The 23,671-nt window shown below is 45.6% G+C and overlaps 1 protein-coding gene across 2 annotated transcripts in view; it reads right to left on the reverse strand.

The window, feature by feature from the left end:
* Window positions 1–1,534: 1,534 nt before the first annotated feature.
* Window positions 1,535–23,671, reverse strand: part of DMXL2 (Dmx like 2) — a 96,217-nt gene continuing 74,080 nt past the window's right edge. The window contains exons 33-44 of one of the 2 annotated variants that reach the window (XM_063142502.1): window positions 23,331–23,448; window positions 22,974–23,036; window positions 21,489–21,575; window positions 21,258–21,379; window positions 18,744–18,897; window positions 16,255–16,315; window positions 15,330–15,457; window positions 11,009–11,086; window positions 7,952–8,043; window positions 7,803–7,855; window positions 4,797–5,014; window positions 1,535–3,417 (exon numbers count right to left, since the gene is read on the reverse strand). In XM_063142502.1, coding sequence (XP_062998572.1) covers window positions 3,208–3,417; window positions 4,797–5,014; window positions 7,803–7,855; window positions 7,952–8,043; window positions 11,009–11,086; window positions 15,330–15,457; window positions 16,255–16,315; window positions 18,744–18,897; window positions 21,258–21,379; window positions 21,489–21,575; window positions 22,974–23,036; window positions 23,331–23,448 — 1,384 coding nt within the window. In that variant the 3' untranslated portion in view covers window positions 1,535–3,207. The remainder of the gene's footprint in view (window positions 3,418–4,796; window positions 5,015–7,802; window positions 7,856–7,951; window positions 8,044–11,008; window positions 11,087–15,329; window positions 15,458–16,254; window positions 16,316–18,743; window positions 18,898–21,257; window positions 21,380–21,488; window positions 21,576–22,973; window positions 23,037–23,330; window positions 23,449–23,671) is intronic. The other variant, XM_063142503.1, reaches the window with a different exon arrangement.

Genomic DNA, 23,671 nt, shown 5'->3' on the forward strand with positions numbered 1-23,671 from the left:
ACCGAGGAAGAGCATTTTGGCCAGCCGTCAAACTAATTGGACAGGGTCTAGGAACCATGAGGAAGAAGGCACAGCTATGGCAGGAACGAACACGGCACTGGAATTCCCACCTCTCCAATCCCCTGCCATTTTAAAGGTTTAATAAACTTTGCGGGATAGTGGCCTGGTCTTCTTCTGAAGATGATACCCAGGATTTTACAGGGGTCTATGCTGTTCATTAGCCTTCCCCAAGCTGGTGCCTCCAGAACCTTTGAACTCCAACTCCCATCAGCCCCAGCCACCATGGCCAACGGTGAGGAATGCTGGGAGTTGTAGTCCCAAAAAACATCTGGAGGGCATCAGGTTGGGGAAGATGCCTCTGCACCAGCCTTTTCCAAACTGGCTGGCCATGCCAATTGGGGATGATGGATGTTCTAGTCCAATGTATGACGAGGGCACGAAGTTGGGTACGGCTCCTCTAATGGAGGTTAACCAAGTTCCATGGGGTACATGTGCAGAGCTCTGTCAGATGCCGTGCATCAAATGAAGTGGACTCTATTGGGAAAAAGCCTATGACAGAATACAGCGATTTGTCTTTAAGGTGCTACAAGGTACGATATTTTGGCTCATTTTCCTCCTTAGAAAAATGTGTGCATAGAATCATAGAATAGCAGAGTTGGAAGGGGCCTACAAGGCCATCGAGTCCAACCCCCTGCTGAATGCAGGAATCCACCCTAAAGCATCAATGACAGATGGTTGTCCAGCTACCTCTTGAAGGCCTCTAGTGTGGGGGAGCCCACAACCTCCCTAGGTAACTGATTCCATTGTCGTACTGCTCTAACAGTCAGGAAGTTTTTCCTGATGTCCAGCTGGAATCTGGCTTCCTTTAACTTGAGCCCGTTACTCCGTGTCCTGCACTCTGGGAGGATCGAGAAGAGATCCTGGCCCTCCTCTGTGTGACAACCTTTCAAGTATTTGAAGAGTGCTATCATGTCTCCCCTCAGTCTTCTCTTCTCCAGGCTAAACATGCCCAGTTCTTTCAGCCTCTCTTCATAGGGCTTTGTTTCCAGACCCCTGATCATCCTGGTTGCCCTCCTCTGAACACGTCATACTATTCCTTGTCCTTTCCTTCATGAGGCTTATCAACACGTCCTTTCATTAGAAACGGATGGCCTGCCAACATGCATTTAACCATCCTTTCGTAAGAACATAAGATGAAACTGCTGGATGAGACCAAGAATCCATCTAGTCCAGCACTCTACTCACACAGTGGCCAACCAGCTGTTGACCAGGAACCCACAAGCAGGACACGAGAGCAACAGCACCCTGCTGCACATTCTCTCCCCCCCACCCTGCAAATGGTGTACGTAGGCTCACCGCTTCTGATACTGGAAGTAGCACATAGCCATCACGACTAGTAGACATTGATAGCCTTCTCCTCCAGGAATCTCCAGGGAGGAAGGATCACTTGGGGGCACTGGTTTCAATTAAACGTCCTAAAGCCTCTTGCTTACTGCAGTGAAGTGCAAAAGACAGAGGCACCAGGGTGTTCCGTGAAATAAAAGTAATTTATTTAACTTACAAAGGTAAAACTAACAAATGACATTTGCTTTCTTCTCCTATACATACTTCACAGCTTGCAATTAAAATTGCCTTTAAACAAAAGGTGCATTTTATCCCATCTGTTTCCCCCCCTCTTATACGATACAGCACAGACACCAAAATTCTCATGGGGGGGGGGAATTACAATTTGTTAACATTTAAATACACAGACATCAGCTTTGCTATCTTAGTAAGAATGTGTTTTCCTGTTTACAACAGAGAAAAATACATCTAAATATGACAAACGATAGCTGGTATATTACAAGCAAACAATATTGACCTCTGCATAGTTTATACAATATGCTGCGGAAACAGTTGAGATTACCAATCTTGTCAACTATTTACTAGCTGGCCACATGTACGCCTGACATTCACCTGAAATGCGGCATTAGATGGGGTCTAGCAGTAGTTTCTTCTACAGCTTTATTTAATGAAGTTTGGTTTTGTTTTATTCTGGACAAAACAAAACCCAAAAGGATGACTAGGAATAGGCTTCTCTTCACTACAAACACTTAGTGCTCACAATACATTCCTAATGGAAAAGGTAGGATGGAAAATAAAATGGGGGTAAAGGAGTAAAAGGGAGGAATTCCATGTTCCGAAAGACTTGGAGCTACCAATGAAAATGGAAGCACCGTGTTGAATTTGCTCCTGCCCTCCGTAATGTGTAGTACAACGTACTTTATCCTGACGTCATTACATTAGTAGATTCCTTTCCCTCACCAGACAGTGGTGTGGAGAGGGAGGTGGAGAAATACACAAAATTATAATAACAGGATAGAGGTAAGTTGTCCTTAAAAGTCATCGAGGGGGGGAGATGAATGCAACGCAGGGCTTCCATTTTCAATGGCAGCCCTGTGCGTTTCAAAAGATCTACTGCCCAAAGAGATAGAAAAGCAAAAATAAGTGTGCAATTTAAGGAAAACTCCACCGGTTCTGAGAAATGTGCTTCTGTGCAATTTACAGTACCAACTGTGCATTAATACTAACTTGGGGAAGGGGGGGAGGAGGAAGAGAAAAGGATCTCAGCATCAAATAATATACGTGGTAGCCCACAGTACATTCCTTGTTGCACACTAGTCCATGGATTGTGTGGTCATCACATTTTTGTAGTGGTATGACCCAAAATAATAATAACAACAATAATAATGAATAAACAACAACATAAAATCACACTCACTTGGGATACCCTTTGTCATGACAAATTATTTTCAAAATGGCGGGGGAAAAGAGGCAGACATGCTTCCAATGAGTGGCAAAAGAAAAAAAGAGCTTACTTTAGGTATTTGCTGCAACTGCAGGAGAACAAGCATCGCTGTGCTGACTTAAGTAAACAAGGCTCACGGGTCAGAGAGCATCACTCCGCTGGGACATCAACTCTGACAACAGTGCATGCATTTCTATCCCATCAATCCATAGATGCAGTGCTCAAAACAATACAAATGTGTGGGTGTTCTTTTTTTTTGAAGTCAAAACATTGCCCTTCCCATGGATTCAACTATAGCATTGCAATGATAACTCTGAAAGCAAAGTATGGTAGCCTCTCTTCTCAATCGCTCATGGCATCACTCTCCGTTTCCCCCTGGAAGGTTGAACCTTCGGAGAAAGGGGTTCGAGCAGCAACGTCTACAGGATGTCACAAAGGCTTGAAGGGATTTCGAACGCGTTGGGCAAGACCCGCATCTTCAGGGTGCCATCCGCCCCACAGGAGAAGATGCGATTGCCGTGGGCCATTTCAATCTGCATGACCCCCGTGCTCAGGTTGCGGAAGATGGACTGCTTGGCGTGTTCGTGTTTAAAGGAGTGGATTAAACCGTAGCCTGCCAGTCTCCACACCTACAACGAGAGGATGGCAAACAAGCACCCAGTCAGTAGATATTGGGTCCAGGGTTATCTTATTGTATCCCCTGAACGAAGGGGCAGAGGACACGTTGTGTGGGCAGGAGGTCTCGGAATCAATCCCCACCATCTCCAGTTCACAAAATCTCGGGTAGCACAGGGATGGGGAACCCCTTCCAACCCTTGAATTCAATTGTGGAGAACCTCTTGAGGGCTGTGGTCCAGCAGTGGGTGGAGTTGAAGGGAAGGGGTGGGGCCAAAGATACAAAAATACCAGCCAATTATCGCTTTGAAGCTCTTACGGGCAATAAGTGGCTCAGATCAGACAAGACATTTCTCAATGGTGGTTTTAGAACTCCACGGTGGAGTTTTTACACCACTGTTGAGAAATGTGTTATCTGGTGGGAAAACTCCACCCCACGCTGTGTAGAGGCGAGTTCCTGCACAACCGTTTTGTTGCGAGTTGTGTGGAGGGCTCCGTGGAGTTTCCCGTTGCATTGAGTGGACTTTTCCCACTGGCTACAGAGTTCCCTGGCAAGATTGCCGAAAGGAACGAGTGCCACTCTAGGATAGCCCCTGGGATTTTTTTTTGGGGTAGCAATGGCTGATGGGGTACCATCAGGAAGAATGGGGGAGGAGAGAGGGTGGAGGAACTGTCAATCAACCGTCGTGTTGCCTTTTACTCAACTCCACGGCAGCCCACAGTCACACAAAAGCAACCGTTGAATGGAGTTTTCCCACTGTGTAGAGAAAGATGTTGTGTGAAGTCATTTCAACCTTCTAGGATGGGGTGAAAAACTGCACAAAAGCAAAGGAACCACCCAATGACCGGTGGTTGAAGGAAAGGACTTTGGTCATTTCAGGAATTTGCAGGGCCAGATTCGGACCCTGGGAGGGCCGGACTTGGACCCCCGGCACTGAGGTTCCCCACCCCTGTGGTAACAGACCCTGGGAAAGTTTTCTGCTTGAGATGCTGGCAAGCTGCTGCTAGTCAGAACAGGCAACACAGGACTAGATGGGCAAATAGTCTGGGTATAAAGCACCTTCCTGTGTTCCAAACTGCTGGGATTTGTTAAGCAAAGAAAAGAGCAAACGTCTTGGAAAGCCATTGGCGCTATGACGTGAGACTGCATTTAGCCAGCTCCCAAGCCCTAATCGGGAGTTCAGTCTGTGCAGGAAGGAAGCCTGTGAGAAGAAGGAGCACTCTAGCCCCGCTCCGCCTGTCCCTTGAGCACTGTCGGCAGTCTGTCCATGGGGAAGGCTGACGGTCTGAACAGCAGAGCCCCCCGCATCCGTGGAGACGCTCCGCACAAGCCAGGGACCCGATTCGCCATTGCTTCTGTTTGGACCTGCAGCTCACAATCGGGCGACCTTACCTTCACGTTGCCTTCCGCGGAGCCTGTGCAAAAACATTCTTCGGAGGAGTCTAGGGCAAGGGCCTTGATGGAGGAGTCGTGCGCTTGGAAGGTGTGAAGGGCCTGCCTCTGTCGGATGTCGAAGATGGAAATGTGCCCTTTCCGGCCTCCAGAAATGAGCAACTGGTGCTTTGGTGCATACTGAAGCACGGTAGCACCATGATCGTGACAAGTGAAGGCTAAAGGGAAAACACACAACGGCGCAGTTTGTATAAACCACAAGCCTTACACAGCAGGGTTATCACTCCCTCTAAGCGTCAACCGGGATACGTGAGAGAGCGCCTTCTCCCTTGACAACCTGCCCGGGCACTGAGTCATCAGAAGGCATGTTCCTGGTGGTTTCACATGGACCTATGGTCCCTCTGGAGTCCGCCAGAAGAAGAGCCTTCAGTGTGGTGGCCCCCTTCCTATGGAATTCCCTGCCTTTGGAGGTCAGGCAGACATTGTTGTTTCCTTGAGTGACTCTCCGCAGTTTTACCAGAACTCAGGCTTTTATCAGAACTCTGTTTCTTTTAAAAAGAGCAATTGTTTAATATGGTGGTTTTATTCTTTTATTCTATAAAATGTAAGATTTCACCATTCTGAAATCTTTTGGATGTGGAGCAGTATATAAATATTGTAAATAAATGCTGAATCCTGACAGAAATGGAACCAAAGAGCGTACTGTTGTTGATATCTACATCTATCCAAGTGGGGGGGGGGACTTTCCCCAAACGACTCAACAAGGATTGAGCAAGCTCAGTAGCCATAAGAAGTTGACCATCATTTAAATAGAAAGAACGAAAGAAGAGCGCTGCTGGATCAGACCGAGGGTCCATCTAGTCCAGCACTCTGTTCACACAGTGGCCAACCAGCCGTCGGCCAGGGAACACCAAAGCAGGGCATGGTGCAACAGCACCCTCCCACCCATGTTCCCCAGCAACTGGTGCTCACAGGTTTACTGCCTCGAATACTGGAGATAGCACACAACCATCAGGGCTAGTAGCCATTGATAGCCTTTGCCTCCAGGAATTTATCCAAGTCATCCAAATTGGTGGCCATCACTACATCTTGAGGCAGTGAGTTCCATAATTTAACTATGCGCTGTGTGAAGAATGGAAAAGAGCCCTGCTGGATCAGACCAAGGGTTCATCTTGGTCTGATCCAGAATGACCAGCCACGGTTTACTGTACATTTTGCTTCGTTTAAAATCTAATTTAAAGGGTTTTACTCTGATTTTATTCTCATTTTATCTTGCACACTGCTCCGAAATTTTGAATGGGGAGCGGTATATACATATTGTAAATAAATAAATAAATAAATTTGAGCAGTGGAAGCACCTGCCTGGCCTGGGAATCTATCTAATTTGAAGAAAAATTAAAAATAAAAATAAAAGCGTGTCAACTAAAGGATTTGCCATCAAAGACGACGGAGCGGAATTTCAGCGTTGGGATCCCGTCCACCAGTTTCACTGTTTCTCTGCACCTTTGCGAGGAGATCCTGTGTCCGGCCTCCCCTGCACTACTCGGCCTGCCTCGTAACCTTTCTACGCTCTCTGGCCAAGCACAGCCTATGACGGTGGAGGCCGCTTCATCGGTACATGCTTGGCAAGGCTTGCGTTGTTATCGCACTGATTAGCTGATGTTTAGTCTAGCACAGGGATGGCCAAAGCCTGTAAAATTCTTGAGGCCGCTCAATTCTCCAGACAGCGACCCGAGGGCAGGAGGCATATCTCGTTACAAACTCCAACCTGCTCTAGGAGGAAGGGAGGGGGAGGCGTGCAGAGAAGTGCCAGATTGTATAAGGAAGTTTTCAATTTTAAAAGAAAAGAAAGGATTCGGTCCGTCATGCATCTGAAAAACTGCTGGGGCAAAGTGGAACACAGTGGCCCTGTTCAGAAGACACCTTAAACCATGGCTTTAACCATGGTGGTTAAGCCAGAGAGCTGGGCTGTGTTCAGAAGACACCTTAAACCATGGCTTTAACCATGGTGAATAAAGCAAAACGCCTTATTCACCATGGTGGTTAAAGCCATGGTTTAAGGTGTCTTCTGAACACAGCCCAGCTCTCTGGCTTAACCACCATGGTTAAAGCCACCTTCTGAATGGGGCCACTAAAATGGAAGATCAATCAACCCGCTATCACACCATTATAAGGCATTTCAGAGCACAATCCTATGTTGAATTTAGGGTAGCTGCAGGGCCTTAGGATGTGTTTAAATCCCCTGTAATGGATCAGGAAGGTTGGATCATCTCCAGGTTCTTGAAGCCAGCATAATGTCACAGATTCTTTAGTGATCAAACGTCTTCAAAAAATCTTATGTGACTAACAGTGCAATAAGGATTGTTTTTAATTAAAAATCTATTCCCTCCCCTCCCCCCCCTTTTTTTTATTCCTATGCCCATCTACTCAGAAGTAAGATGTTAACTGCACAGGGAGTCTCATGCAGAAGTGGGTATGTTCACACAATACGCTAACCCACACTTCATGGTTAAGTATGGATTGTTTTGAGTGTGGGATGTTCGTTGAACTATGTCTGAACGTTGCACGTTTTCCACAGGGTGTGTTATCATGTTGTCTGAATGCAGCCAGGGTGTCTTGTGATCCACCCTGAACAACTCAACAACAAACCAGGGGTTCTCAAGGTTGCTTATTTGAGAAAATGAAACACACTGCATGGTCAACAAACCATCCTGGCTGCGTTCAGACATCATGCTAATCCACGGTTCAACAAACAATCCATGGTTCAAAACAACCACACTCATCCACTGAGTGTGCGTTAGGGTGTTGTGTGAGCAGCCTCTTTCTCTGAGGCATGGATATCAGAACAGCCATGCTGGATCAAACCAAAGGCCTGGCTAGTCCAGCGTTATGTTCATAAAGTGGCCAACCTCTGCAGCTGGGGAAGCATCAGATAATACCTGTCCAGAACACACACATGAGACAAGCCACCTTATTTACACAAAGATATATTGCGGTAAAACCTACCATGTATGAGGCTATTAGATGGTGACACCAAGGTGTCCCACAGACACACATTTCTGCAGAAGAAACACAAAAACAGAATCAGTACGAGCTAAGCCACCAAGTTGACGTTGTGCTCCATTGATCTCCCTAGTTTGCCCTTTGAAACGCACCTATTGTCACTGGACTGCCCAGAAGTGGCTACTAGACTCGAAGAGGTAATAAATGCGAAGTCACTTGTGGTTTTGCTGTGGCACTGCCAGCTCTGTAAAAACCAAGAGACACAAGGTGATCAGCCACAGGGTACGAAACCGCCAACGACAACTTCAACGGGCCTAGGAACGGCATAATTGCAAGCAAAAGAGTTGGAACAGAAAGCAGAATTGAAAACCAACACCTAGGATAATGTCAGCTCCATAGTACAGGGAATGAAAGGGAGAGTAATTAACCCTCTCATTTATAACTGCATTATTATTTTGCGATTGCCAAGAGGTGCAAGATAATTAAAACATGGCGGTCCAAAAGGACAAGGTGTTTTACCAATCTGGATTCACGGACGGATTGCTGCGGTGTATTGCATAACTAGCATCACAAAAAACAGAAACTAAGCCATGATTCACCGTCAGGACGTTATACAGTGGAGGTGGGAGACTTAAGCATGGGTTGAAGCCGTACAACTCCCAAGGTAGCACTTTGTCCCCACCACGTAGGTTTCGAAGGTCCACCAAAGACAGCTATGGGCTCCAAGGGTCACCAATAGAATCATAGAATAGTAGAGTTGGAAGGGGCCTATAAGGCCATCGAGTTCAACCCCCTGCTCAATGCAGGAATCCACCCTAAAGCATCCCTGACAGATGGTTGTCCAGCTGCCTCTTGAAGGCTTCTAAGGTGGGAGAGCCCACAACCCCCCTAGGTAAATGGTTCCATTGTTGTACTGCTCTAATAATGAGGAAGTTTTTTCTGATGTCCCCCCAGAATCTGGCTTCCTGTTACTTGAGCCCATAATTCTGTGTCCAGCACTCTGGGAGGATCGAGAAGAGATCCTGGCCCTCCTCTGTGTGACAACCTTTTAAGTATTTGAAGAGTGCTATCATGTCTCCCCTCAATCTTCTCTTCTCCAGGCTAAACATGCCCAGTTCTTTCAGTCTTTCTTCATAGGGCTTTGTTTCCTGACCCCTGATCATCCTCGTTGCCCTCCTCTGAACACGCTCCAGCTTGTCTGCATCCTTCTTGAAGTGTGGTGCCCAGAACTGGACGCAATACTCAAGATGAGGCCTAACTAGGGCCGAATAGAGAGGAACCTGTAGCTCATGCGATTTGGAAGCTATACTTCCATTAATGCAGCCCGAAATAGCATTTGCTTTTTTTGCAGCCACATCACACTGTTGGCTCATATTCAGAGCTGGGTACAAAGCAATAAAGGTGGGAACAGCCAGATGCAACATCCTGGCTCGGGGGGCAAAGCTGTTACCTACCGCAGGGTTGACCCTCTTTCAGCCCAAGGGCCAAATTCCACTTTGGAGAAGCTCTTTGCAAACCAGTGGTGGGCGGAGCCAGAAACAAAAAGGTGTGGCCAAAAACGGCAGCATATTTTAGCTTAAAGCTCTTGCTGCCAGAAAGGAACTGTTTAGAACAGAGGCGGAAAACTGCAGAAAGGCCAGAAAACCACCAAAGTATCTGTAAAGGGGCATGGCCATTTGGGGAACACCGGAGGGCCGGGTTGGGACTCCAGGAAATCCGTACTTGACCTCTGAGACTGAGGATTTGCACCCAATGAGCCAAATATACTGGTTTCCTGAACATACGATTACACACTTATATTGGGAGTTACTGTAGATCAGGGATTCCAACAGCTTAATTTGGGGACGGGTGGGTGTTGTTGTAAAACTATTGAGAGTCAGAAACCTTTGCAATTTGCTGCAAATCATCCAGGAACCAACCCACAGGTTCCCAACCACCCTTCTGCCCACCAACAAACAACCTCAGCAAAATTAGAATCCAGGGGAGGTGGATTCTACCCTGTGAAGTGCAGGTGGTTTTCCCCTTCCAGCGACATACCGATCAAAACCGACAAGGAGTGGGTGACCAGAAGAAGGCCCCAAGCTTTTCTGGCCCGGAAATTGCCCTGTCGGTCTTTGTGAAGACGCACGTGTCGCGCATGCTGCAGTCTGGGCGTCGTGCCGATCCTTTTTCTCAATGGGTGGGGAGAGGGAGTCAGCTGTCTAAGCCAGAGCTTTCCAAACTTTTCATGTTGGTGACACACTTTTTAGACATGCATCATTTCGTGATACAATAGTTCAGTTTTACTAGCAAACCGGAGGTTAAACTAACCCCTTATAAGAGATACGGACACATACATAAATTGTAATAATGAAATGTGTGGAGATACAACATATCTCATGAAAACCTTTCATTTATATTTTTAGAAATATATGATTTGCAAGATAATAATATACATTTCCAAGACTTTTCACATTGAACCAATTTTGTCGAGCTGCGATCGAGCGCGGTGTTCTATCAAAAAACTGGACCCATGGAATTTCTCGAATGCGTCACTTCAGGTGCAGCCGCGTCACCGGAAGTGATGCAGAATCAGCTGTTTTGACCCAATTATGCATACTGCATATGCGCAGTACCTGTATGATCCCTCGACCGTGGTGTGCATACACGGATACGACGGAAGGGGAATATACTGGTGCACCATACTGATCGGCACCTTTTCTGCGTAAAAATGCATGCAAGTTGGTATTGCTTATTTCACATAGACTCAGAGGTTTCTTGTTACGTTCGCATGACACACCTACACACTGCAGCTGACACACTAACGTGTCGCGACACACAGTTTGGAAAGCTCTGGTCTAAGCCTTTGACTCAGTGTGAGCCACAGAGAACGTGGTGGTTTGAATTTTTGGTGGATGACACAACAGAAAGGGAAATATCCATGGACACAACTTATGGAGTCATTTAGCCCTGTAATTTGGTCCTACTGGGAAGTGCACTCCCATATTTCAGTGGGGCAGGGTTGTAGCTCCAATGGGATCCGGTGGGGGGAGCAAAGTTGTTTCCCCACCTGGACCTCCCAGAAGTTGCACGCCCCTGCTCTACTGTATCACTGCAGAGCAAACCCAAACAGTGGAATCAATCACGTAGTTCTAAGTTCCTCTTGAATTGCGGAGAATTAGAGGACATTTAAAATAAAAATGCAAAGAAGAATGGTCCTGATTACTCACCAGATAGGGCTTAGGGTTCGTTGCTGTTTGGTTCACTTGCCAAATACTCAAGAATCCCTCTCCATCAGCTACACCGCACTACAAAGACAGATTTCACCTGTTCCGTTAACAATGTTTAGGATGATGCATGTGTTCCAAGAGCAGCTATTCAGCCATTTTTAATAACCGGGGCGATATTGTTGAAGATTAGGGATTTATGGATTTTGTAAAATCCATTCCATCTGCATTTCACAGGTTGTCAGGTGCCTTTTGTTCCATTGTCCCCCTCGTTGACAGAATCGGATTTTCCCCCGATTTCCCGAATTTGTGCAAATTCACATTTGCGCAAATTCGCGCTTACGAAAAGGAGCAAATTACTACGACACAGGCTCTTTACAACAGGCCTGTCCGCGGACACTCCCTGCTCACGCTAAGCGCCACCACTTTATGAGCCTGAGGTGAGGGACAAACACCACCTTTCTACAAATTATGTGGAGAAAGGGGTTAAACAGGAATAATTTCAGGAATAAAATAATGTGCTGTGAATTATATGCGCTGATGGTGAATTAATGTCAGAACAGGTGTTATATGTATATCACTGCAAATGATAAATGCCAAGGAGACACATGGGATTTTTGTGGTAGTAAAACAAACTGAATAAAAACGTATTTCAAAGTTCACAAACTTTGTTTCATAATAAAACTTTTCAAACCCTTGTTCAAACCTCTCATCCAGTCCTTTCTCTCTTCTCACACCTTCACTCTTGAACTTTCTTTATTAACAGGATTGTTTAATATACAGCAATTGACTATCTGCACACTACACTCCAAAGACAACCCTCTTTAACCTGATCCTCTAATTCTCCCCCAAACTGAATAAAAATTTATTTCCATGTTCACAAACTTTGTTTCATAATAAAACTTTTCAGACCCTTGTTCAAACCTCTCATCCAATCCTTTCTCTCTTCTCATACATGCTTTCCTTTCTCTCACACCTTCACTCTTGAACTTTATTATCAGGATTGTTTAATACACACCAACTGACTATCTGCACACTACACTCAAAAGACACCCCTCTTTACCCTGATCCTCTAATTCTCCCTTGAACCAAAGTACTTTAAAAACAACACCCCCCCTTATCACCTCAGTCATAGTCCCTTATATATCCTCCTCCCCACTCCTAAGTCAGTCCATTATATATCCTCCTCCCCACTCCTAAGATATTCAATCTTAGGTGGCTACTAGGAGGAGGGCCTTCTCTGCTGTGGCACCCCGGCTGTGGAATGAGCTCCCCAGAGAGGTCTGCCTGGCACCTACACTGTACTCCTTTCGTCGCCAGCTGAAGACCTTTTTATTCTCTCAGTATTTTAACACTTAATTTTAACTTAAATTTAAATTTTACTGTTCTAATTCTGTATTTTAATCTTAAATCAATTTCTGTTGCATGGTTTTATCCTGGTTGTGCTTTTTATACTGTATTTTGTATTTGTGGTTTTAGACGGTTGGTTGTTTTATGATGGTTTTAATTTTTGCGAACCGCCCAGAGAGCTTCGGCTATTGGGCGGTATAAAAAAGTAATACATAAATAAATAAAATACATAAATCTCCACCCACTCAGGTCAACATTCTAAACACAATAGACTTAAAAATCCTAGACATACAATAGGGAACTGACTTGCAGGGTGCAATGCCACATAAATCTCCCACAACGCCTTAGCCTATGGGGGCAATGCACATTTTTGGCCGGCATTTCTTTATTTTATGTATTTTTCTACGACTGGAATGTGCTTTAGGCTAGGCACCTCCTCCTTGGATTAGCGTCTGAGCCAGAAAGCACTGGTGTCCTGCTGAGCCACCCACATCCCTGCAGCTCTGCCAACCCCTTTCCCAATCGGCAACAACAACTTTCCTCCCCCTTCACACCTTCTCCTTCTCCTTCCTCACTGCGCACAGAAAAAGCTCAAAACTTCCCAACTGGGTCCATATGGAGTTGGTCACCAGCCAACCCTTTCATTTAAGACAAATAATAGTAGACGGGGAGAAGTATTTATAGCGTTACATACAGACAGGAGGTCCGAGAGTTCTGCTAATCACGGGAACAGAAGAAGATCCCTGCTGGGTCAGGCCGAAGGTCTTTCTCATAGAGCATCCTGCTTCCCCCAGTGGCTTCCTAGAGGTGCTTCTGGGAAGACCACAAGCAGGGGACCAATGCAACAGCCCTCCTCCGCTCTTGTTACCTAGCAACAGGCATTGCCCCCCAAACCTGTCATTTCTGGTTCGGTATTCTGGCTAATCTCTGTTGGCCAGGATGCTTCATCCCCCATGATGCCAGCAGCATCTCTAATAGAGGAGATCTCCATTTTCCCCTCTCCCTTTTTAATAAGAGTCTCTAAACCATGATCAAGAAGTAATTCAAGAGGAATTCTTTCTTGCAAGGAATCCAAGGCCCTCTTCCTCCTCTCCATCTCCTCTCCCTCTTCCTCCTCTCCAGCAGGGGGTTGGACTCGATGGCCTTGTAGGCCCCTTCCAACTCTGCTATTCTATGATTCTATGATTTTATCTTCACAGCAATCCTGTGTGGAAGGTTAGGCTGAGAGACAGTGGGCCTGTTCAGAAGACACCTTAAATCCTACTGGTTAAAGCTTTTGATGCAGCAGCAAGGTTTAAGGTGACTTGTGCGATGCGTTCTGCTAAGCCCGGCTCACTCACTAACCATGGGTCAGACCGTCTGTAGCAGGGTTAGTGGCTCTAACCATGGCATAAAGTGTTGTGTGCGACAGCATGGCTCGTGGTTAGTGCTAACCCCAGAGAACCACAGTTTCGCTAACCACAGAGCCTGAAGTGTCGTCTGAACAGGCCCAGTGACTGGCCCAACGTCAGCCAGTGAGCTTCATGGCTGAGTAGAGACTAGAACCCGGATCTCCCAAGTCTCAGTCCAACACTCTAGCCACTACGCCACACTGGCCCTCAATGCAATCCTATGTACGTTTATACGGCTTAGTTAGTGGCATTCACATTCTTATCTAGGGCTCAGATGCAAGCAGTTCAAAGATATAAGACTGGAGGTGAGGAATGAGGCCCTATGGGTCCCCAGCAGACTTTGGATCAGTGGCTTGAAATAAGCAAAAGGTTTGCAGACATCCGCTTTCCCCAGTGTTTGCTCAACACAAACAAACAACCAGCACATGAAGCGTTGTAGCTGAACCAGGGATCGCAGAGTCAAAGCACTGAGACTTTTTGGCTAGCAGGGACAAGGACATCATCGGCCACCTCCCTCAGCCTTCCCTGATCCACCTGAGCTTCACTGCAATCCTTACAGGGGCCCGGTTTGAATGATACGAGGATGGTTAACAAGTCAAGGTGGCTTGTTAACCACACCCACACCCACTGGTTGTGTGCTGGCTGATTTCCCGAATTAACCTCACCGGACGTGGCTTCTTGTGTCGTCTGAACCCAGTGAAGGTGGCTTATTGGGATGGTTAACAAACCATCCAGGACCCATGGGGGGCCTACATTGATAACCTGGTGCCTGTGGGGGCCACAACCCACCGTGGCTTAAGCCACAGTGCACTGTGGTTCTTGTGCGAACCAAGTCAGCAGCTGGGAGGGGTGGGGGCAGGAGAATGGATTTTCCCAGCAACACTGGATGGTTGTAAGTATTTCTCTTATAACGCAAAGTCTTGAAGCCTGGCTCTGTCTTGAAGGGGTAATTAAGATCCATTAGCTTTAGAAAATATATGGATCAACGCAGCTATCTGCATTTTGGGACTCTCCTTGGGGGCACGTCCGTGGAGACCGTCATGATGCATTGCACAGGTTGGGCCAAGTCAAGACACAGAGGATCCAGTGAGAGAAAGACACGCCCAGGTCCCTCCTTTCATATGACTTGGAAAGGGACCATACCTCTGTGGTACAGCCCATCCTGGCCTAGATGCACAAATATTCTGACTCCATCAAAGGCAGCTTCCTATGTTATTTTGCTTATAGTTCTGTAGCTTGTACAGTTCTGTGTTCATCTACAGTTCTCGAAAACGACTGCCATTTTGTAATACGTATCTTTGCAACGTTTCTTAAGACGCCCTCTTGGCCATATTAAAGTTTCTGCCATACTGCATCTTTTAGCTCTATCCCCTACAAGGGTCAGGGGGACCATTCCAATGACTGCAAAAGCTTTTAAATGAATGTAGGCAGGGAACTATTTGCAGAACGGTAAATCAAGCAAGGCTATGTACGTTTACTTGGAAGTACTTTGCACCGCGTCAATGGGGATGTCTCCCAGGTAAGCGGATGCATGATTGCAGCTTTTGTGCTGATATAGAAGTAGTCCAACTAGGAACACTCACCTTATTGCCCTGAGAATTAAAATACATTCTAGTGACCCTGGCGTTCCCTGCTTGTCGGAAACACACCAACTGCTGTGGCCTTGTCCATTCAAACATCCGGACGCTACCATCCTGGGCTCCTGTAAGGTCTGGAAAACACCCATGTGCATACACACACACAAAGAGACAAAAGACCGAGGTATTAACATACAATTTATGGAAGAAGAAAGCATAATATTTTTTTGGGGGGGGGTTACCCTTGATTAATTCCTCACTGTTAGAACCACTTTTATACGTATCTATGGTGCGACCACACTTAGAATACTGTGTACAGTTCTGGTCACCACACCTAATATAGTATAGAGCTGGAAAAAGTGCAGAAAGGGGCAACTAAAATGATTACGTGGCTGGAGCATCTGCCCTATAAGGGAAGGTTATAACAGCTGGGATTGTTTAGCATGGAAAGAAGGAGGCTAAGGGGAGACATGATAGAGATGTACAAAATTATGCATGGTACGGGGAATATGGACAAGGAGACATTTTTCTCCCTCTATCACAATACTAGAACCCGGGGTCATCCCATGAAGCTGATTCAGGACAAATAAAAGGAAGTACTTTTTCACACAGCGCATAATGAAATTGTGGAATTCACTACCACAAGATGTAGTGATGGCCACCAATTTGGATGGCTTTAGAAGGGGGTTGGATAAATTCCTGGAGGAGAAGGCTGTCCATGGCTACTAGCCCTGATGGTTGTGTGCTACCTCCAGGATCCGAGGCAGTAAGCCTGGATGCACCAGTAGCTGGGGAACATGGGTGGGAGGGTGCTGTTGTGGGTCCCTGGTCGACAGCTGGTTGGCCACTGTGTGAACAGAGTGCTAGACTAGATGGACCCTCAGTCTTATCCAGCATGACACTTCTTACGTTCTAAACACAAATTACTCACAATACTGATGGACGGGATGGGAAGTCATCCTTTTCACGTTATTCAAATTCCGTTTGATGAGCTTTAGGCAAAAAGAAATTAAATTTATCATAAACTCTCTCTAGCAAAATAGTGGAATACAGGGCCAAGAAGGGATTATTTGGGTTCTGATGTCCTTTCCACATATATTATAATATTGAATATTACATTTATATCCTGCCTTTTTACTTCTTGCAAGGAACCCAAGGCGGCATACATGGGGCTCTTCCTCCTCGTTGTTTTATCTTCACAACATCCCTGTGAGGAAGGTTAGGCTGAGAGCTACCTTTTCCTCCATAGAATCGTAGAGTTGGAAGGGGCCTATAAGGCCATCAAGTCCAACCCCCTGCTCAATGGAGGAATCCACCCTAAAGCATCCCTGACAGATGGTTGTCCAGCTGCCTCTTGAAGGCCTTTAGTGTGGGAGAGGCCACAACCTCCCTAGGTAACTGGTTCCATTGTCGTACTGCTCTAACAGTTAGGAAGTTTTTCCTGATGTCCAGCTGGAATCTGGCTTCCTGTAACTTGAGCCTGTTCTTCCGTGTCCTGCACTCTGAGATGATTGAGAAGAGATCCTGGCCCTCCTCTGTGTGACAACCTTTCAAGTACTTGAAGAGTGCTATCATGTCTCCCCTCAATCCAAGGCAGCTTACGTGACCCTCTTCCTCTTTGTTTTATCTTCACAACAACCCTGTGAGGAAGTTTGGGCTGAGAGTCAGCGATTGGCCCAAAGTCACCCAGTGAGCTTCATGGCTGAGTGGGGACTAGAACTCGGATCTCACAAGCCCCAATCCAACCCTTTAACCACCACACCACACTGGCTCTCAATGCAATCCCTATGGAGATTTACTTGGAAGTAAGTCCTATTGGAGCCTTGGAGTAAACACGAACAAGGGCAGGCTACACGAGCCAGTATTTCTCATCTGAAACATCCAAGTGACATCTTGTGTCACTGTTCTTTCTCCAGTTAAGGGCAGTGTGCACATGTTATGACCAAAACCTCAGATCACCTTATGTGCCTTCATGTATTCAGACTAACCAATCTTTGTACCGAAATAAGCTGCTACGGAGGATGGATTCAGAGGACAGTCTGAAGTAGCTATTATTTTATTTTTGTTAAAGAATGGTAGCTATTTGGTTGTGGGAAATTCTTCCTGAAGAACACATCAATCAAAGCAAATCTATAATAAGAATACAGTAGTGTAAGTCTTATTACTTGAGATCTACCAGGCTGATTTTCCGCATTTTTGTTTTAAACTGAAGCTTGATCAGTGTAGATGTGCAGAAAATTTTGAAAGTTCAAAAAAGTTCAAAGCTCGCGCTTTAATAGCAATTAATATCCTCCGGATCAAACAGGCAGGGCACCCCTCAGCCAGCGGGATGACGGACAGCCCTGCTCAGCCAATGAGTGTGGCACCAAGGTATGCCGTGGACGCAGCCCTGCAGTTATGGTGTTACTCCTAGCGGGGAGTGTGAAGGAGACAGAGGCGGCCAATCAGGGCATATGAGGGAGGGAGAGAGAAGGCGGGGCTACGTTGCATGCAAATTTTGGAGGGGGGGATTCACTATGCAGGAGCCACATTTGCATTATTCATGAGCCCCTCTGTGGTGAGGTGGCTAAGGAGCAAAAAAAGCAGGAAAGGAACAGGACGACGAGTAGCCGTGGCAACATGGGCTTTACACCAGTATTGCAAGAGCCCAAACCTTGTCATGTGCCGGTTAGCAGGTCAACAGAGCAAATCCATCAATAAAGAGTCACCATCTGAGGACTTCACCGGCTCAGCTGTTTTGACACACATGCACCGGAATGAGGTGGTAGAGCAGTCTCTAACACGTGAGACTACAGGTATAGAAGGCACATTTTTTGAATGCTCCCCTGCGTTAAATAAGAAAAGACAGCCTTCCTTGCAAGTGGAAAACTAGCACACAAGGGAAAGGACTGTTCATTTCTACTTGCAGGGAGTTGCGTATTTTTTTTGTCTTTTGTTTACACATTGGGAAACATTCACAATGAGATTCCCCCACATGCACTCAGAAGTGGCACAGCCCTCTACTATGTTCAGCCTGTATAAATTCATTCTGCCTCATATGATCCAGACTGGATGAATGAAGGTTATCAACGAAGAGATGTGGAAGGAGGGAGAGAGAGAGACACGCATAACCAGGTTCTGGATGGTACTGCTAAACGTAAACCGCGTATGATCGTTATGTGATCAGGAAAGAATCTCTTTCTGCAGAATGCAAAGCCTGCAAGTATTTCGGCAGGCGCTGCTGCCTAACGGCCATCGCGCCTTCTCATATTTTTAACAGAAATAAAATGGGAAATGAAATTTTCATCAGTGTTGCAATGGATTAGGACAGTCATTGGCCACGCTGGCTGGGGATAAGGGAAACTGTTGGCCAACACATCTCAAGGGGACCTGGTTGGGAAGGGCGGATGAGCAACAGTAAACCAAGACAAAGCTACATACCACGCCGGCGCCGGTACTTGTTTGCCCACTGCCTAGCCACGGCATAGACGAAGTCGACAAAGAGGAAGCAGGCTGCATCTGCGCTACTGCAAAAGATGCCGTGCTGGACTGCGTGAGCGTCGTGGTGGAACCCCGGAAGTCAACGTCATCCGAACTGTACAGGTGAGAACAGAGAATTAAGAACATCAGAACTTCAGAAGAGCCCTGATGCTGGATCAGACCAAGGGTCCATCTAGTCCAGCACTCTGTTCACACAGTGGCCAACCAGCCGTTGGCCAGGGATGAACAAGCAGGACATGGTGCAACAGCACCCTCCCACCCATGTTCCCCAGCAACTGGTGCTCACAGGCTTATTGCCTCGAATACTGGAGATAGCACACAACCGTCAGGGCTAGTAGCCATGGGTAGCCTTCTCCTCCAGGAATTTGTCTAACCCCCTTTGAAAGCCATCCAAATTGGTGGCCATCACTGCATCTTGTGGTAGTGAGTTCCATAATTTAACTATGCACTGTTTATATCCCTATTTGGGGTGTGTGTGTCATTACTTTAAAAATTAGTAAGTATCCCCATCAACCATCCAGGAGTTGGTGTGACATTGGGGGCAATGAAAATGGGTAATCTAGTACATTAAAGCACTGGTCTTCCACTGAAGCAATGGTGCCCAAAACAGGGTTATGGGCCTAACTAAGGCATCGCAATCACTATTTTCTGTTGCCTTTCGTTTAGGGTTGCTTTTTTCTCCAAAAAGAATGTAAAGCAGAAAGAAGAGGAGGCCATGCAGAGGGAATAAGGACAAAGTCCAAGGCAAAAGAGAATGGTGAGAGAAGAAACAAGGAATTTTATACAGAGAGTAAAAATAAAAAATGGCTTCCATGTGGAAGGCTGGCATTAAAGACAGGTTGAAGATAAGTGCATTAAACAACCTGATACTACCTTTAACTGTGGCAACTACAAATAGCATCTTAACCCTGGCGATCGGGGTGGGTGGGGGGCAGAGGTGTCCTTTCTCTGCTGCCCTTGCCTTAAAAAAACAGTCAAATCGGACACAGCTATGGGTGTAGGGCAGCAATGCTCTTTCAAGTTCTGGGTCTACAAAACAGCTTTAGGATAATGTTTGAGAGACACTCTTGGTCGATCACTCATCCCTCTCGTGTGCTGTCCTCAAAACCAAGGAAGGTGTGATCCCAGTCTTCCTTAGAATAGTATTTTATTTATTTAACAATTTTTGCTGAATACAGGGAAAAGCAACCTGGTGCCTTTCAGGTGTTTTGGACTTTCGCTCCTATCAGTCCTAGCTAACATGGCCAATGGTCTGGGGTTATGGGAGTTGTAGTCCAAAACATCTGGAGGGCACTAGGACGTCTACCCCTGGCTAGGGTGACCATATGGAAAGGAGGACAGGGCTCCTGTATCTTTAACAGGTGTGTTGAAAAGGGAATTTCAGCAGGTGTCATTTGTATATATGGAGAACCTGGTGAAATTCCCTTTTCATCACAACAGTTAAAGCTGCAGGAGCTATACTAGAGTGACCAGATTTAAAAGAGGGCAGGGCACCTGCAGCTTTAACTGTTGTGAAGAATTTCACCAGCTTCTCCATATATACAAATAACACCTGCTGAAATTCCCTTTTCAATACAACTGTTAAAGATACAAGAGCCCTGTCCTCCTTTTCAGATGGTCACCCTACCCCTGGCACAATATGATTTGAAGGCTTGGGGCATCTAGCAGTTTAAAAGCATGAAATCTAATTATACAGAAGAACCTTTCACAGCATGAAAACATCACTGGAATTCCCCGCCTTTCTGCGGCTTAACTCTGATCTCCAAAATCTTCTGTCCTAAGAGATGGATTTTAAATTACTACTGAAAGAAGCTCAAAGTTTAAATCTGGGCAAATTGCCAGAGAGAAGTAGTTCCATAGTTGGAAAGATCACGATTAATTAGAATAACGCAATAATAGGAAGGAATGTTCTTTTGTCCCCAAAATAATCAAGCTTAAAATAAGGTTTATTGAGAACAGAATAGAAAATCATTCAGTTCAGCCCAGTGGTGATGAAAAAAAGAACTGACCAAGAAGAAATTTAGACGTAGTAAGTAAGGGAGTGGAGAAAGATGTAAAATAATAAAAAATATTTGTACTTGAGCTATTATGTACATAACTCTCCAATTAGACTAAAATATAGTTGCAATTATGGAATGATCTCCCCAATGAGGCCCGCCTGGTGCCAACATTGATATCTTTTTGGCATCACATCAAGACTTTTCTCTTTTCCCAAGCATTTAGCAGCTTGTGATGAGTTTGATCAATCCCAGATCTGTTTTTCTACGTTTGGCTGATAGCTCAACATTGTTTTTAGATGTTGTCTTTGTGCGTATTGCCTGTTGCATGCTTTTATGGATTTACATTTCTGATTTGGTTTAAACTTTTTAATCTATAGGGCAGTACAGAACTAACAACAATAATAATAATAATAATAATAATAATAATAATAATAATAATGCAAGACTATCCAACCTTTTAGATTCTCGATCATACTCTTCTCCAATCCATATATAGGGCTGAGCAGCTAAGAGGGCAGAAACATCAAGTTCCTGAACGTCATGCGTAGAAGCTAGAACTATCTCGTTGACGTTGGCCTGCACAGCACAAAAACAAGGCCATCAGCTGAAGGGTAAAGGCCCCCCATCAGGCAAAACGTTAATGGCCCTGACAAGTGGTTATTGAAAGCGAGAGGCTGGGCTTTACCTTATTCACTGCAAACGCCATGATCATATCAGACTCTTTGTGTATAATTTTTGCTCTCCCCCCAGGGTAGCCAAGTTCTGCCTCAACCTACAAAACATTAAAAAAAAACATTTTTAATGGATGCATTCAAATGTTTACAGCGCCACGAACAGACCGGAAGATGTACAGAGAAGCATGCAAGAGAAGTTTTGGCATCTATGGCGTTCTTTCATAAAGTAGTCTTTGGGCTTCGTGAACTCTTCCTGTCGCGAAAATGTGTGCGCTTCGAGACCTAGCCAGCAAACTGGTGTGCGGATGAGTGATCCGAGGTGTTCGCATGGCCGCAATTTGCACGAACGTAGGGGAGTTAATAAGCCAGAGTGGGCCTGTTCAGACAACACGCTGAGCCACGGTTAGGCAGCTAACACTTTTGCAGCAAATGGTTTAGTGAGCGTGTTTTAACCACGGTTATGTAGCCACCATTTTTATTTTATTTTATTTATTTATTTTATTTATTACATTTTTATGCCGCCCAATAGCCGAAGCTCTCTGGGCGGTTCACAAAAATTAAAACCATCATAAAACAACCAACAAGTTAAAAATACAAATACAAAATACAATATAAAAAGCACAACCAGGATAAAAACCACGCAGCAAAATTGATATAAGATTAAAATACAGAGTTAAAACAGTAAAATTTAAATTTAAGTTAAAATTAAGTGTTAAAATACTGAGTGAATAAAAAGGTCTTCAGCTGGCGACGAAAGGAGTCCAGTGTAGGCGCCAGGCGGACCTCTCTGGGGAGCTCATTCCACAACCGGGGTGCCACAGCGGAGAAAGCCCTCTTTCTAGTAGCCACCTGCCTCACTTCCTTTGGCAGGGGCTCACAGAGAAGGGCCCCTGTAGATGATCTTAAGGTCCGGGTAGGTACATATGGGAGGAGGCGTTCCTTCAAATAACCTGGCCCCAAACCGTTTAGGGCTTTAAATGTCAATACCAGCACTTTGAATACCAGCACCATGGTTAGGAAGGGTTCACCTGACATGCTAAGCCATAATATTTAGCTCAAAATGCTTAACCACCGTGGCTTAGCGTATTGTCTGAACAGGGTCAGTGGCTTGTTCAGCACCCTGTGTGCACTCGGCCGATTTCCATGCTGTAAGTATCCTTGCTGGACGGGGCTTGTTAACCCACTCCACCCACCCATCCTTGCCGGGTTCCAATATCACAACAAGCCACGTCCGGTGGAGGGTAATTATGTAAACTGGGTGGTACACAACAAGCATGTGCAGGAAAATGAAGAAGCTGACATGGCTTATGAGCCCCACCCCCCTGCGATTGTGCGAACCACGTCATCCTATATCCGTTGTTAGTACACAGACGAAAGAGTCAGCAGAGCGATTACACGGAGGGCGTTAACTTCTCTTTAGCAAAGGAGAGAAAGGAAAGCTAGACCCGCTGTCGTTTCCAAAGTGCGGCGAAAGGTTTCGGAGGCGGGGACACTACCTTGCTTTTGCCATCGTCTGCTTTGCTGTTTTTTGTGACCTGCTCCTCACGGTCTTCTACCGACTACACAACACCACACCATCACAGACACAAAACACATGCACAAACAAATATAAAAGAAAAGAATGAAAACATTCCGAGCGAGTGCTTCAATGGACACCCTCCTTATGTCAGCTAATGATGACAAATGCATATGTTGTTGTTGTTGTTGTTGTGAAGGGAAGAGGGCCTTAAACTAAAGATGAAACAATCAGCAATCAATATCAAAAGCCCTTTTTTCTTCTTTTAAAACGTCACTTCAGGAGAGAACAGAACCCCTAACTTCAATCAATGCCATTGGCATCTTCTTTTGTATACCTCACTTTGCTTCCTCTTCTTGGTGAATGTATAGCGGATGAAAGTATCTTGCAATAAATCTTGTTTCACCAGAAAATGCCACAGTCTCTTCGCTGGCAGCGCTGAATAATCTTTGGATCTATGAGGAGGAGGGGGAAAGGGAATTATTGCAGTATTCTCTCTCTCTCTCTCTCTCTTTTAAGAATATAAGAAAGGGTAAAACTGGAAGGAAATGAAAGAACAGAATAGAATAGGAGCGTAAACAAAGCGTCAATAGAGTATGAAAGAAATTGCATGCGTGCCTTTCTAAGCCAAGTACCAGTCAACCGCTTTTGACCACGAGAATAAATAAAATAAAGAAG

This window comes from Elgaria multicarinata, chromosome 16 (assembly GCF_023053635.1).
Source record: "Elgaria multicarinata webbii isolate HBS135686 ecotype San Diego chromosome 16, rElgMul1.1.pri, whole genome shotgun sequence".
NCBI classification, from domain to species: Eukaryota; Metazoa; Chordata; class Lepidosauria; order Squamata; family Anguidae; genus Elgaria; species Elgaria multicarinata.